Below are 16,693 nucleotides of genomic sequence, written 5' to 3'. Positions count from 1 at the left end.
CATGAATAAAACCATGAATAAACGAGGACACTATTCTGTTGGTAATGAGGGTCCTTTCTGCAATGGCTGTAGTGTTATGGATATGGTGGATTTGATCCCTGGTTTCCCACTGATTTGGGGGAGACCTTAATGTTAATATAAGGAATATATTTCACTACTACTTTCTAGTGTTGGGTTGCTGTAGATGTAAAGAAAACAGATACAGTTAGGCAGGTCTGGTTTACTAATTACAAATGAGTTTGAGTTTGATAATCCATTGGGACCATCTAAGCTGTCATGACTGTATCTGTTACTGTACCTATTCTAATGTGGTTTTCTCTTGCCGCCTTCAAATGGCAAGTTTCAAATGAAAGCCCCAGGCTCCAGCAAAACAAAGCTGTCTGATGAAAACAGCTCAGTGAGTGAGAATTCAGTAGTTTGTCTGTAAATCTATGAGCCAGATAGGATGGCACTTCTTTTAGAAGTGAAATTGAATTTAAATGGGAGCTACTGCCATGTCCTGGGGAAATTCAGCTTCATGTCTTAGAAACAGTGTATGTTTTGAGTGTTGGAACTGAACAGCCTGGTGAATTCAACAGGGAAGGATTTATCTTTTCAAGTTGCTGCATTAGCTGAAAGTGGTGGCAGCTTACCTTTAACAAGAACTTGTTTTAATCACTTTTGATAGGTGGAAGCGACAGGTGTAAGTTTTGTGACTCCCTGAGAATTCTGGCTGTTGAGACTGAAGTACATGCACTGACCAAAATGACCCCCCCTGTATTTTTTTTTCTTTAAGCCTGGAGCAGAGGTGAGCATTCCCTCTGGTTAACGTGAATCTCTCTGTACTTCCAGCTGGCCCGCGCCGATTCAGTGGTGCTCAGTGGCACATGCAGAACGTCCTCAAAGACTCTGTGGAGAGCTCCGATGATGAGTTCTTCGATGCGCGAGGTCAGTACACGTTTTTGTCTTCCCCTCCCCATCCTTTCCGCAGTTTTGCAGCATGTAACTAAGCTCCTGGAGGGATGAACTGACAATGTTGTCCTCATCAGACAGAGATCTGAAAAACCCCATCAGATAATCTCTCAAGGATTTGTGAATGGCCCTAAAGTTTGTGGGAGATGGGTGGAGTGCTGGGGTGGACGAGCAAGCTGCCGTGAGCTGGATCTAGCATCAGAGGCAGCGTGGCTGCGGCAGGACAGAGCTCCATGAGGCCTCTTAGGCCCAGCCTGCTCACAGGTCAGACGTGATGTTACAGTTGCAGTGCTCTTGTTACCGTTCCTGATGAAGGACACCAGTGTCTGTGTTAATGATGGCCAACTTGTAAAACCAGTGGTCTAGATTCTCCACTCTGGCAAAATTTTCACTAAAGTAACTGGGACCTCTGTTTGTTCAAGAAGAAGCAATACCTGAATGCTTGTGGATTTAATCAGGAGAATCCAAAATGCAACACTCCCCACAACATCTGATGAGATCCTGAATCTTGGCATGCTCTCCAACATGCCAGGTTTTGTTCTGAAGTGGGAGTCGTTTGTAGGTCACGTGCACACACAACCTCTTGCCTGCAGTGGGAGACAGGGCCTCTCTTTTTGGTTTTGTTTGCAGAGGCCAATCCTAATGCTTTTCCGACATGTTTCATTTGTTCTTCCAAAGAGAATAACCGTCGAGGGAATATTAATACTGTTACTGTGAAATCCATCTAGGATCCATCAGAGTTTAGGCAACTGAGGTCAGTCTGAGTTGTCCTCCTGTCCCCATGTTACCTGGAAGTCAGGAGTGAAGGGTGATGGAATAAACTTGTTGAATGTCCTTTGGGTCTTGTAGCAAACTGTATTCTTTAGGTACAGAACAACCTCGATGGCTTTGAGCAACCCGATCTAGTGGAAGATGTCCCTGCCCATGGCAGGAGGGGTTGGAACAGATGATCTTTAAAGGTCTCTTACAACCCAAACAGTTCTATGATTCTATGAAAAGGAGAGGGATTCCTTCTCCCCCCAAATATTTGTTCAGACTTCTTTCCTAGTTTAAAGTAAACCTAATCCAAAGTGGAAAACTCACCTGTCTCATTAGAAACTTGGCTTGGGTTTGGATGTACTTTTTATTTTTAGTTTGGCTCCTTCATTAACAGCACATTCAGCAGACATTCTGCTGATGTCTAAGTGCAGAAACATTTCCATGGCTAAGATTGTCACGGAGTTTCTTCCTCTGTTGATATTTATGGTACAGAGAGAAAATCCTCTTCCTTCCTAGTATTCTGTTGTTGGATGAGGCCTGTTTCTGAGAAAATCTGTTTTCTTTTATAGTACTGCATTGACTTCGGTCTCGTTGCTATGTCTGGAGATGCATGGTGGTATTGCAAATGGCAGTTGGTGTTTCTAAGAGAGTATTTGGCATTAAATGTCTGCTGTCTTGCAGTGCACTTAATTTTTCAAAATTTTCTTTGTGGGTTGAATTGTTGCATGGTTGGCAACTGACTCTTGTGTTTTCACGCTGGCGTAAGCCTGGGTTGAAATTCAGCATGAAGGAGTTGCTAGTCAGGAGCTTTTTAGTTGCTCTAAAAATACAAGGGTAGGAGGCAGGCTGTAAAAATGAAACAGCTTTTGTGGGAGGATCAGCTCTGCTCTGAAGGATCTGGAAGATCTGAAGCAACTTCACTAATAACTCACTGATTTATTTCTGTAATACTTTCCTAAGCAAACTGTTTTTGCAGAGGCATAACTAATATTAATCAGACTATTACTGTGTATTATTCAAAGTACAGGTTTGGATCCAGGATGCCTTGACTTCAGTGTATCTGCCAGTTGTTCTGACAAGGATGCTGACTTTATCTGATGGTGGACCACTGATTTTCCATTTTCCTTTCTGTAAATTGCCTTCCATAGCTATAAAATTTATGACAACTTTAAACTTGAAAGACAAGCTGCTTACATGAGAGTTAGATATTTATTTATTTTTTTTTAATTGCCTCCTCTTCACCCCCTCCAGTAGTCAACAGCCTCAATCAAACAGGGGAAGAAAAGTTTTCAAAATAAAGTGGAATTTGAAAACTTGGCACAAAATTCAGGCCTCACCTGGAATGCTACAGCTGTCCATTGAAATCAGGCAGTTCTAAATGGAGATGAATATTGGAATAATGTTTTTATGAAAATGAAATTATTTCTGTTTGGTTGATCGGGTATAGCAGGATGAAACTACTAGATGTAGTTTATTCTGGAAGTCTGCTGAAATGATTTAATGGATCCTGCTGTCTCTAGAATCTGTGAAATTGACTGTGGACTTCATGTTCTTTCAGAAACATGCTTGCATCCTCTTGACTTACCCCAGCTAGAAGCAAGTCCCTGGCTGTACAAGTATGCTATGGCCACTGTGCAGAAAGAGATGCAGATGTTCTTTCTAACTTAATTTGAAGAGATGGCCTATGGTACGTTTCTTTGTTGGTTAGGTTTGGGTTTTTTTTGGGGGTGGTGGTGGGTGTGTTTTGTTTGTTTTTTTTAAAAAGAAGCCATTCTTAAGTATATTCTGGGGAACAAGATTCCCTCATTTGTTGCCTGTGTTAACAAGGTGTGTGTTCAGAGCCTTTTTGAAGCCTGAGACATGAGATATGCATCAAATACAAGTTTTCTTCCTTGTTCCTGTGCAGTTAGGTGTTCAATAGTAACTACTTGGCTGGTGTAGAGGGTTCTGTATTTGAGAATCAAGAAGCAATCCACAGAAGAGTGAAGAAATAAGTGACCCACAAAGGTAAATAAATGAGAGGTTTTAAAAAATTTGTAGGTAGACTGAGGCAAAAATCCGGACTGTATGTTGTCTGATCTGCAGTTCTGTATGTGTCTGATCTGCAGTTCTGAGCTGGGATTTAGCAACCCATTTCTATTTGGAGAGAGATTTGAGAGCTCTGAGCTCTGTGTGTGTGCATGCACATGAGTGCATGTTTCAGAAAATACATTGCTGAACACTGATTATTTTCTCCTTGTTCTGAACCAAATGGCTATCTTATCTGAAAGAGACTTTTAGCACAGGGATGTTCCAGCTGTCTGCACAGAGAGAGGAAAGAAATATGGATGTTATAAGCTGATTTGTCCCTTGTAATCTTTATTGTCAGTGGGTAGGCACACAGAGACTGCAGCTGGTACTCTGGTGATCTTTACACCTAGATTTGTTTTATTTCTCTTTCCCAGGATGGGTGCTTCATTATTGTGGGAATTGACCATCAGATTGAGTGCTGTAAATTGTCATAGGTACAAAGCTGCTGTGGATTTATAATTGAGGTTTTGGGGGAGAGGCTGTGTGTGGCATATATATATACATACATACATATATATATATATATAAATAAATATTTTATTTGCCTTTTTTAACCATAAGAATGGCAGCTAATCATCTTGTGTTTTGGAGGCAAAACCAAAATCTCAAGGTATTTGTGTCATGTCTCATGAAAATCCATGCCCTTGAAATCCATGTCAGTCTGTGGAAGACTGAGAGAACCAGTAGACAATAAATTGATTCACCAGTACAGAGAAGCTTTCTACATTCTTGTTGATCAGGTCTCCAAGGTTGGTTTGGCTTTGCTGGTCAGTAGGAAGTCTGCCCTTTGGGGAAGGGGCTTTAGCTGCAGCAGAGTTGCATGCTTCTGCAGCTGAAGTGCAATGCCCTGTGACACACATGAGAATCAGTGTTGAAGATACTGTTGTTCACTGCAGGTACTCGAGGTGAATGTTTGGCGCTGTGAAGAGCTGTCACTGTAGGGAGAAAACACAGTGTTAAATAAGAGGATGACCACTGTGCCTACGTTTGACTTGCTGCATCTCTCGTAGTGCCTAGTCCACAAGACTGTAGCAATAGGGGGTTGGGGTTGAGTATTGTTACTTGACAGACTAGGACCAAATTTGCAAACGTTTACATGTACAACTAGTCTAAGCCTCATTCGGAGAGTTTCACTTCATAGTCACAGTCAATAAGTAATCACTTTCACTGATTACTTATGATCATTATTTTAGATGTTGTAATCTTTGTATTCTCACTTGTGAAACTTGGCGAACTTGTCCTGGTTGTGGGTTGGCTAACACAACTTGTCTGAGAACTTGTTGCTGGCTGAACTGTGATTTTGCTAAATGGAAAAACAAGTGGAAAATTTAGGAGAGGTGGCTGTCTTTGGATTAAGGTACCAGGTCTTTGGTCCGTACTGTCTGTGTTCCCAGGGACTTTGCTTATGGCTGGGCCATTTTCTTCAAGTCTGTCATCACACAATTCATTTTTGTTTCACTGCTTTCAGGTTGGTAGATTTTTCTTTTTTTTTTTTTGTATGTGTTGTCAGCCATCTTACATTTTGAGGTATAATCTATATTGCCTGTAGTATAGGCAGGTCTAGGCTGAAGGATACAGTACTAAGTGGCACATGTTACTGTGGGGCAGAAAATGCCTTCAGAGAATCACAGAAATGTGTTCGGTATCATACAGGGGGTCACAGATCCTGGCAGTGAGGAGTAGGCAGAGTGAAATATCAATCATCTCCAGGGGTTTTGCTGAGGAGATACCAGTCTCCCCTCTTTCCATGGGGCTGCTGATAGCTAGATTTCATGAAATGCATGTACTGAAACACTCGTGGTAAGATAATTTTGGACAGTATCAAATTCCGGGCGGTAACAACAGCTGACAGGAATCACCAGGACACTGTAGTTTATTGCCATTCAGAATTTGCCACTGTTTAAAGCTCTTGAATTTTTTTTCTTGGCACTTTACTACTGTGATATTGCTGCCCCATGTGCATTGAGTTCTGCTAAAAGGCTCTGCTTTACCCAATACTACATGCTTCATGGTCTGAAAACCTGCAGTTAATGCTGCTTTGGCTCTTGGCTGGAAGGTGAGAGCTTCAGCTACTGAAAATTGTTGCTCAATTCACACCAAAGGGCAGGTGGACAGTTGCACAGCACGACAACGAAGCATAAAATACAAGGCTGTTCAGTGTGATTTTTTTTTTTTTTTTTTTTTTTTTTTTCTTCAGGCAGAACTGTGTGCAATGTATGCAAGTAGTTTTTCCTGGTATGTATTTACAACTTGGGTAAATGCTGCACTGACTAGCAAATAAGCTACTTTGGGCTTCTGAAGGGGCATTAAGTCTGTGTACTGCCACAAGCTGTCAGGAACAGGGGCCATCTGCCAGCTGCTGTCAAGTAGACCAGGAAAAGACCTAGAAGTGATTACAAGCTGTTGATATAAATGGGAGGTTCTGTGCTTTCTTGAGAAAGAATGGCCTGTAGGCTTTTGTGTGGGGCGCTGCTCTGAAAGGGCAATGAGGGTGATGTGAAATTGTTATAATTTCATCATGTTTCTAGGACTATGACTTTTCTAGAAAATAAGGTTGAAGAGCAGCAAAGCTGAGGGAAGAGTCATGTGCATTCAGATGTGTATCTTCCAAAACGTGAATAAATAATAATAAAACCCTCTAATGTCCCATTAAACTGATACTCGGTTGTGTTCACACTCCTAAATGAACAGTTCCAATTATTCTTTTTTATAATCTAGTCTCCGAACATGAGTATGAAGACAAATTTTTTTCTTGTCATAGCCCTGTTACCTTGATTAATTTTGTTCTTGGTATTAATTTTAATTTTGTTCTTGGTATGTTGATTTTGTAACATTGCTCTCCTTACTTCCCTGCCTTTTTGGGGAGTTTGTGCGCTGTTGACAAGTCTAGCAACTTGCAGCTCTAATTTCAGCACAGAGCCTACTGGCTAGAGCAGAGCACAAGGAGTAATCCATGCATTTGGAAGTTAAAACAAAGTCAGTGTATCTAACTTCCACCTACATTCTTACCATGAACCTATCCATGCCCTGTGGACTGACAGAAGTGTTCCCTACAGCATTTGAGCTCTGGTACAGGTTCTCATTCAGTAAATGCTTTCCTCATATGGTCTCACAAAGTTAGCAGGATGTCCCTTCCAGGAGCAGAAAGACTTTAAAGGTACAACTGGGGAAAAGTATGGAGAAGACTTGGCAAAACTGATCATGTTGGAGCACCTTGTATGACAGAAGGGTGTGATTGTCTGGCTTTGACTGGTCCCATTTGGGCACTAGACTCTTTACTGGAGGCAGAGTGAGGTGGTGGGTAAAACCCAGATGGACTGTGGGTACATGTGGTCTATTTTAGGGCACTGATTTTCTGAGTCATATAAAACTATTAATTTTATTTCTATTTTTTTTTCCAATTGTAAAGAATGAGAAATCCTTTCTGTCAGGTCGCTGGCAATTACAGTGGTATTTAAGAGGAAGCTGTTGATGATGGTTATTATTAAAGTACCTGGAAGGTAATTTCAGGCTTTTTGTGGACTCCCTCAGAAGAAGCAAAGTTAACACTTGATATCACGTTTGTGCTAAGATGCAAATGGTAGTATTGCTGTTTGCAGGGGATCCTGCAGCCACTTTCTGACCTCCTTTAAATTCAAATGAACTCTGACTTCAGCAGTTATTCTGGATTTAAACTAGTCCAGCAGATGAGAATCTGACCTATCAGAAACATACCTTCTTCATCATTTTTTTGTCAGTGCATTAGGCTTCTGATTTAGAATGCGAGGGCTCTTTTTTTTTTTTTATTTTTTTATTTCTTGCTTCCTGTGTGTTTAAGTATAGCAGATGCTATAGTCAAAAGCCTGCTGACAGCTTTGCTAAAGATTGGAGAGGTGGTGTGGAATACAGCTGCCTCATTTTCTCCAGCTGAGTTTATTTAGTCTGCATAAAAACTTTTGTCATTAGTTTTGCTTTTTTAAAATGAGCCTTTTGTCACTGTCTTCTATATTACTTTATTCTTGCAAAGCTGAAGCCACTAGATATGTGGTATATATTTCAAGCCAGACTCTGTGTGTGCTTTCTCAAGATTCTTCTTCATGAAAGAGGCAATGGTAGCTTTCTGCTAATTAAGAGCTGCTCTTAATTTGCTGCACTTTCCTCTCCTGAAAATAGATCCACTAGTCTCATTTATTTAATTTTAAAATACTCTACTGAGCAACTTGGAAATGCTGCCAGTGAGCTGAAGTGGAAGACTGGGAGGTCTAAAGACTCCTCAGTGTGGTTGTGCTCTAACAATGTGATGCAGAATTCTGTTGTGCTTAGCAAAAAGCCTTTCAACGCGTGAGGATGCTGACCCTCATTCACTAAAGCACGTGAATTTTAAGAAAAGGCTGTGTTGCAAAGATGGCTCGTGAATGGCTTAATGTCAAGATATCTTTCCTGCCTTGGTTTTTAGTGGGTGTCATTGCTCCCCCACTCAGAGTTTAGACACCGGTGGCAGGCACTTCTGTAAGCATGTTATTTTCTGCGTGATACCTTCATCGCTGATGACGTGGTTTATCATCGGTCTGGGAGAGACCCCAGTGCTCGATGCTGCCAGTGGTGCTCCTGCCCCTGTGGAATCAGAAGCGCTCTTTATCCCTGGGGTTTGTAGTATGTTGTTTCTATGGACTGCACTCACAGTCTGCCATCTCCTTCTCTGTAACGGGACTTTCCAAGAGACAAATAGAGGTATTAGAGTTCCAGATATTTCTGTGCAAACTGTATGCAAGTTTTCTTAACCTCCCTGATCATAAATCTTTCTTAGCTGTTGCCTAATATAGAAAGTGTCTATTCTTGGTTACAGACACTTAGCTGTGTAATTTAAAGCCCGTGAAGTGTCTTTTGTCAGATGGCAGATTTGATGCTGGAATTGAGTTGTTCCCTAGCAGACATTGTCATATCATGACAATACCAGTTTGATGCTTCCAAAATTTATTTTAAAGACCTTTATTGTTGATCAGTGGAAAGTGCTGTGAGTTTATCCTGAGTGTCATCACTTCTTGTAACGTGTGGTATGGTTTCCATTTTGTTTAGTGCAGATGATGATACTAATGTATGAACAGTAATTTATTACTGCACCAGATTCACACAGCGCTTCAGAAATGTGAGAAAAGATACCCTCTTCCCAGAGTCCATGCATGTTAAAGGAACCTCATAGTTCACTGAAGTTAGTCTAGATTCTTTTTGAGTGAAAAACCTGGCTAAAATTAAAATAAAAAAAAATCAACACTGACTGCTTAGGTACTGTAAATTTGAGGTGTGTGGTTTGAATCTGTTTTTTTAAAGTCTATTTATTCAGAGTATCCAGGCTCTTGGAAATCAAGAATGTAAAAAGTTACATAAAATGAGAATACTTACATTGGAAAGGTGTGGATAAAAGAAAGGAAATTTTAATTTTTGTTTTTGAAAAGCATCCCATGGTCCCATCAAGCCCTTCTTCATGCTTGAACATATGCTCTACATTTCTGTCAAACCGAAGTGATTCAAATGCTTGTACAACCTTCCCTCCCAAAACCTCGCTCACTCTGTGCTTGCCTAGAATATGACATAGCAGGAATTGCTCAGGCCCAACTGAAATGGCCTAATTTTTTTGTCGATAATTGTCAGTAACAGTTCTGGACCTTGTATACTGTATTCCATGTGCAAGCCTACACTGCTTAGCTGCGTGGCTACTGCAGTGGCAAACTTTAGCAAGAACATATAATGTTATTGGATTTTGGAATGGAGAAGACAAACCCAAATATTCCTTGTCCCAGTCTACTGCCTCCATTTTCTTAATTCCTTTTTTTGAGATAAACTACTTTATGGCACAGATGTTCTGATTTTATTTTTTCCATTTCTAATGCTATCCACTGTCTCATCTCTTATATGGCAGGATGATTTCCAAATTTGGAAGGAAGAGGATAAGTGTGTATGTGTAATATTTTACATATTTTATTTTAGACATGTTTGGGAGGAGTACAGAATGCTGTGTATAAAGTATATTGATTTAGAATGTAATACAGCTTTCATTCAATATTGCTTATTTTTTTAACGTCAGGAGTCTATGTTGTCTGAAATGTTTATTATGACAGTAGCTATCCTTTTTATAATTGGTACTTCAAATAAAAAGTGACTGCTATGTATAATGAACAACATCTGTTACTGCATTGTTAATCCTTTAATAACAGACTTTTAGTGAGAGACAATAATTTAGTATTTGATAAAGTGCTTATGTGGATCAAAATTAAATGTGGAGACATCTAGGCATGAAGAGGATGAGCAGAAGTGTTCCCACTGGGTGTTCAGTGAGAATAGGATACGTAAATTGTTTAAGCTGCGTTGAAATCTTAAGCTTTAGTGCGTGGAAGAGTTAGAACAGAAAAATAGCCTCTGCTGATTTTCCTTCACACCACTTTTCAATGGTATCCTACCACGTGCTTAAAACATTTGTCTTGAGGATTTCAGTAATGTTTCCAAACTCCATGTGAAGCTGGAATTGTAACTTTGAGCACCAACTCATACTTAAAATTTTGTCTAAATGGAGAACTAAAATGATGACTATTCAGACATTTTAGATGAAGTAGTTTCTTTGATGCAAAAAATGTTATTGGGTTCTGTCTTTGGAAGTATGATCACTTACTGTGCTTGATGGAATAGTCCTTTGAATTGTCAACATTCATTGTTCAGGAATGCTTTGAAGGTCAGTGTGATGACTGCAGTTTTGGAATTGCTGAGGCATGGATCACAGACTAATGAGAACAAAAATGCACTTGTAATTTGCTGAATGTAGTCTGTGATCAAGCTAAGTCATAGAACAGACTTCAAAGTGCATTTTGCAGGACACTAAAATGTTGATAAACAGTGATAGCTCACTGTACCAAGAGAATTTGATACAAATATTTCCAAGCTTTGATATGTTTGTAGTTAGCTTGCAAAAATGCTCTTCAGAGCACGTTTTTTTCAGGTATATTCCCAGAAAAAAAGTGGTATGGCGAAATGGGATCCTTCATTTCTACAGTAAGTGTCATCGGTCTTTTAAGCAACCAAAGATATCCTTGTTCATGTGTAGTATCTTATAATGGTCACATATAGGTTTGGGCCAGTACAAAAGCCTTATTGTACTAAAACCTTTGCCAAGGCACAAGGGATGTCTTCTGCAGACTTGTCTTTGTCACCTTTTGTTCTGAAGAGATGGGTAGAGACAGGCTGAGGAAATCATCACAGAGTGGAATCATCTTACTCAAAGCCTTAAATTGTCCATGGCTAAACCCGGGTTAAAAATGGTTCTGTTCCAGTAGTCTATCTGCAGTTACTTTCTAGAGTTTATCTGTTTAAACATGTGAAGTCAGTATCTTACTGCTGGTTGTGAGTTATTATGGAATGTTTCTGGGAGATCCAGCTATGGTTGAGGCCTGGGGTATTTCATTTACCTTGGTCAGTCCTGTTTCATATGCAGGTTCACTCATGGTACAGCCTGAAGTACTGCGTTGTAATAAGGAAATGCAGAGAAGAAACAGTTTAACCAATCCATAGGGAAGTGATCCCAGAGGTAGGACTTAGGAGGAGATAAGACATGGCGATGACTATGAAGTGATTTAAAAGCCTTTATACAGATCCAGTTTCTTCCTCCCCAGTGCCAAGATTTCTCTAAATGAGAGAGGTACATATATGAGAACATGAAAGAACATAAGTTTTTCAGTCATATAGAGGCCCACTGCAAGGCCCGATCACCAACAAATGTTTCTTTTTGGTTGAAAGTGTGGATCATTTTATCCAGAAATGTTGTGGCCAAATTCTTCCTTGTTGTCTCCCATAATAGAGCCCTTCTCTCTACAAAAGGCAGTGAGAGAGGGCAGAATTTGACCATTCTCTGAATCTGCCTTAATAATTAAAGAACTGTGGTCATTTACCTTTTTTTTTTTTTTTTTTTTTTTTTTTTCAGACTGAAATGCTTTTAGTAAGTTTATTCAGAAAGGACTAATGCATCCTTCTTGCCAAACATCTGTTAAATTGAAGGAAAATGTTTTCATACAGCTTCTAGGCCTGTTTTTTTTTGTTTTTTTTTTTTTTTCTTCAGAGAGAGAGAGAGAGAGTATCTAGTTTGTGTTTTGTGATATCAGCTTTTCCTGTCCCTCCTCCCTGGATGGGATCCCAATAAAAGAGGCAGTTCTCTGTGCTGTGGGCTTGATGCCATTCCATTATGTCTCTGTGTCCCTGGATGAAAATGTAAAGCTTTGTGTGCCACAGGTGGCTTTGATAAAAGGGGAGAAAACATGCTTGAAAAGCCTTAAACTATTCTGTGTGTCCATTCTTCCCTTTGCGCTGCCTTTTGAATGTTCTGAAATAAAAGTAACAAAAAACCAACAAACAAAAAACCCCAACCAAATTATTAATTTTTCCAGGAGGGGGGAAGATTTCTGACTAATTCTGATCCTTGAAATTGAACACTCAAAGTGATTTATTATAAGCTTTGGTTTTAAGTGACTGTGCGAGGTAAGAGCAAAAATTCAGACAGTCCTCTCTCTTCCATGGTGTTCCTGCGCACAATATGTGAAGCACGCAGGTATGCTGTAGGGCATATCAGTAAGCAAGAAGCTTTCCTGGAGAGTCCTGCATATGCTAACTTGTTATGTATTCCCATTAGGTACTGTGATGAGTATTTATTTCTCTCTCAATTACTAGTTCTCACCCTGACTTTTTTCTCATGTTAGTCACTGCAATCTATTCTGTTCTCCTTTTTCCTCCTACAGAAGAGATGGTGGAGGGAAAAAGTGCCATTCTCATAGGCATGAGCCAGTGGAACTCAAATGACCTTGTTGAGCAGATAGAAACAATTGGGAAGCTGGAAGAAAATCAAGGTAATGTTTAGCTTGCCTTACATATAACTTAAAGTTAACAAGAAAATCTGGTTACTGAAGCAATTAGTTGTCAGATACTATATAAACACTCAACAGAAATATAATTTACAGCATCCCATAGTTAAAAGGTTTATATAGATGTGTAAGTATTTTAGTGCTGGGAAATAAATTGCAATGATTTCTTTCAGGAGGAAACTTCTCTGGCAGGCCAGGTAATACAAATTTATGGCGTCAGCGGGAAGTCAATGTTGGGTTCAGCTCAACAACTATGAGAGAGCTTACGAGACCACAACTTAGCTTTGCATGTTTCCTGTAATCAACATACATACCAGATTTGTCACTGTCACTGGTTTACTTTGCTCCTTCAAGTCAGCAAGTCATTATCTGGAATTTTGAAGGGGACATATACTTCCAGTTGTATTTGGGGCCAGTTTTAGGTCAACATTTAGGTAACTGTGTGCCACTGAAATGAGTGGGAAATGGGCACTGGTACACCAGTAAGAATCTGGGCCCTGGGACAGAAGCCTAAGAAGTCTTCCTTTAACTGTTACTTTGACTCCTAAATTGCCTAGTAAAGTTAAAATTACCTCATTGACTTTAGGGAGAGAGAAGGACTCAGCTTCCTCATCTGTTGGTGGTATGGGGCTCATGTGTAATACAAGAATGTGTGCTTTTTAATTAATCTAGCTTTTTAGAGAATTTGATGGGTTTGTCCATTTCAGGAGCCTTTTCAACAGGCTTTTCTTTATGGATTTGCTACATGTAGTCAGTCCTGAAGACAGCTGTGAACAGGTCTATTTTAGAATACAGATATATAGAAGTAATATTTATCTGAGTCACTTGATTACTTATCATGAGAATGATTTATTTTGATGGTATTTAAGTGACAGGTAGACACATTACACATAGTGTATTTAGAATGCTTAAGTAGGTAATTAGAGAGGAAAAATTTCTCTGGTTTGCATTTGCTCTTAACAATGATATCAAGGCCTCACGTTGCTTGGTAACTTCATTTGGAGTCAGATTCAGTGACAATTTGTAAGATATACTCTGTGTTGTAAATATGCCATTTTCTTTGCTACGAAGTAGCAAGAAAATTAATACAGTATTGCATCAAATATGAGTTGGTATTCTAAATGGCTTGCCAAGAACTAGCTATCTTGCATTCTTGCAGGTATTTCTTTATTTCTTTCAGGGCTGGCAAAGATTTAGCATGCTTATTTTCATTTTAGCACCCGTTATATGAGGATGGTTTTGTTTGTTTTTTTCATAGCGCCCTTTGTGTTGGACACTAAGGAAGGAGTTGTAAGAGACCATTTTTAAGTGTTTCTACTGTTACAAAACAAGGCTGGTAAAAGGATTGTTGCTTGCATTATGCAGTTGTATAGCTGCAGCAAAGAGAACGTGAGACCCAGGGTTGCATGGAAGATCTGTACAGAAGCAAATGAAGCAGTCCCCTGAGCTGCAGTCCATCCTTCATACAAAGTGCTTCTATTTTCATTTAATGTTATTCTCTGTGACGCTTTGTAAAAGAAAGAACTCTCATCCCTTTTCTTAATTTCTGTTCACACGGAGCTGTTGGAAGAGGCTTTAGAGCCAGTGTACCTACACAGCATTTGGTGAATTGGCCTCTCTGTCGATGTATTTACATCCTGATACTGCTTCACGTGCGCTGCAGTCTGCTGTGGCTTTTAGGTCATGGTTCATTGTGCTGGTTTTGACCTTTCTTCAATAGAGACATCGGGCAAGGGCTGAAGTCATTAAGAACCGGGCTAGCACAAGTCTGTGCCAGTGTTATGTGTACCATATCTCGTTATGCCAGAATGTGGTTTCACTGCTTCAGTAATGCACAAGAAAGCAGAGTTCTGGCTGTAATGCACACTGCCAGTTAGCAATTTTCCCTGATGCACCCCTGCTAATACACAGGATTTCTAAATAAGTGAGGCAGTTATGTGCTTTTCCTTCTTTCCTCTGCCACCTTATACTCTCAGATTTAGTCTTATTAATTAGATACTTGTTGATTTTTTTTTAATTGCTGTTTTTTTCTTTTTTTCCTTACATATGCTCATCTGTATCTTCATGGAATTATCTTCCAAGTGCTCATAGGTTGAATTGCAGAGGTGTTAGTGTAGATAATTGTATAGAGCTTTTGTTACAGCTTAACAGGACTGGATAGTGTTACTGATTCAGCAATTTTAGAAAAGTCTGTGATTAGCAACCATCACATACAAATGATAAAAGCGAAGACGGAAGGAGGGGGATGTTTGAAGGAAGTCCGTGTTGTTTTCTGTGCCACAGTAGAAGATATTTAAGCCTTAGCTCTACTGTTCATAGTAAAAAATTAAAAGTTTGGGTGAAGCTGGATTCTGTCTTTAGAAACATTACGTAGAAGAGAGAAAGTTGTCCTATATGGCTTCTTTCCCAGGGTACTTCACTCGTTGAGTGGGAAGATGTGAGGAGTGTGGTCTGCTGATCCAGGGAAACTCCCCCTTGCCCCCCGCTGTATTTACTTTCCGCTGGCAGAGGATGGTGGGTTCGCTGGCGTGGGCTGCAGAGAGCTTTGGTACCATGCACATGCAGTCGGTCTCCAGGGCCAGTGGTTTTGCTAGGTGCCTGTGCAGAGAGCAGAGCGCTGGTTCTTTTTCATCATTTAATAAATTGATTAATAAAGCACATAATTATGGGCTCCTTCAACAAATGAAGAAGTATGAGAAGATGCAGCATGCTCTGGGTATAGCTGAAGACCCACAGGATGCCACTTACTTAAGGAATGCTACAGTTCCAATGTGAGACAGACAAGGTCCTCAGGAACTTTGTAAATGGCAAGTTTATAATTTAATTCAATCATTGATTCTCAGTAAGTGTGACTGAGAGCACTTGACCAGCACAACCTTTCTCATCAGAGGTAGAAATAAGACTTTGGGAGAAAAATGGCAGCAGCATTTAAATGTATTAACTTTTTGTTACAGAAAATAACACAAACAGCAACCAAGCTGAATTAAAAACTCATACAGCTGCACAAATTATGTTGATGCAGATGCTGTCCCTGTTGTGGAACAAAAACATTTTCACACATCATAGTCATGCATTTAAATTCACCCCTGGTGCAAAATATCTGTTACGTGAAGAAAAATTACGTGTAGCGAGCACTAGGATTAACTTCAACCTGTTGGATTTCAGTGCTTTGCATTTCCCCCAGCTACCTGGAGTTCACATTCTTACTTTAAGTATATATTGTTAATGTCTGTAAGGTTGAAGTTGTTGTTGGCTTGTTTTTGTACTCTTGACACAGTAGAGTGAAGGTGAGGTGAAGGAAGTTTTTGCAAATACAGAAAGACTATTTGTATAATATGAATTCAATATATGCTTTCTGTTTCATTACTTTATATTATATATATATTTCTGTAGTTTCTTGGTAGCGGGAAATGAGGTTACTATAAGTTTTGACTGGCAAACCAGGCAAATGCTTGTTACAGAAAAAAATGTAATTCAATCCAAGCTAGTAATCAACATGTAAACTTAAACCTGTGTCAGCATTTCAAGGGCTGAAACCCTCGGGAAAGAGTGCCATAGCTGCAGTACATATTACCTGTGAGGTCAAGACATGTTTGTTTGAGACCAAACCTGCATAAGACTTAAAATAAGGTCACGTGAATAGTAGGGTTGTCCTTTCTCCCTCAGTTGCCTGTTTTTGTTATATTTGGCCTTTTTTTAATGTGGACTTGAGAGCTGGAAAGTGTTATAAGCATTTAACATACCATTTCTTTCTTCTCTTCTCTCACACATGCAAATTAAAGTCTGAGGGAATCCAGAAACATCTGAAATGGATGAAGAATCACAGAGCTCCACAGGGAGATAATAAATGCTTGCCATTGCAGTTAGAGACAAGCAGTCCTGCTATGATTCCATCTCCATATACAGACAGCAGGCTTTCCTGCTCTTAGGCTTTCATTTTGTCATGTGTCGTCTGCCCCCCCCCCCCCCCCCCCCCCCCCCCCCCCCCCCCCCCCCCCCCCCCCCCCCCCCCCCCCCCCCCCCCCCCCCCCCCCCCC

General features: G+C 40.0%; 1 protein-coding gene across 10 annotated transcripts in view; it reads left to right on the top strand.

Annotated features, from left to right (window-relative positions):
* PITPNM3 (PITPNM family member 3) overlaps positions 1-16,693 on the top strand; it is a 99,752-nt gene that overhangs the window by 15,636 nt on the left and 67,423 nt on the right. For 8 of the 10 annotated variants that reach the window (XM_026861736.1, XM_026861734.1, XM_026861737.1 and 5 more), the window contains exons 2-3: positions 832-927; positions 12,534-12,641. In XM_026861736.1, the coding sequence (XP_026717537.1) occupies positions 832-927; positions 12,534-12,641 (204 nt within the window). The remainder of the gene's footprint in view (positions 1-831; positions 928-12,533; positions 12,642-16,693) is intronic. The other 2 variants (XM_026861739.1, XM_026861743.1) reach the window with 1 other exon arrangement.

This window comes from Athene cunicularia (genome assembly GCF_003259725.1).
Source record: "Athene cunicularia isolate RWA chromosome 19 unlocalized genomic scaffold, athCun1 chr19_part1, whole genome shotgun sequence".
Taxonomy (NCBI): domain Eukaryota; kingdom Metazoa; phylum Chordata; class Aves; order Strigiformes; family Strigidae; genus Athene; species Athene cunicularia.
The sequence above is the reverse complement of the archived record's forward strand: the minus strand, read 5'-3'. Positions and strand labels throughout refer to the sequence as shown.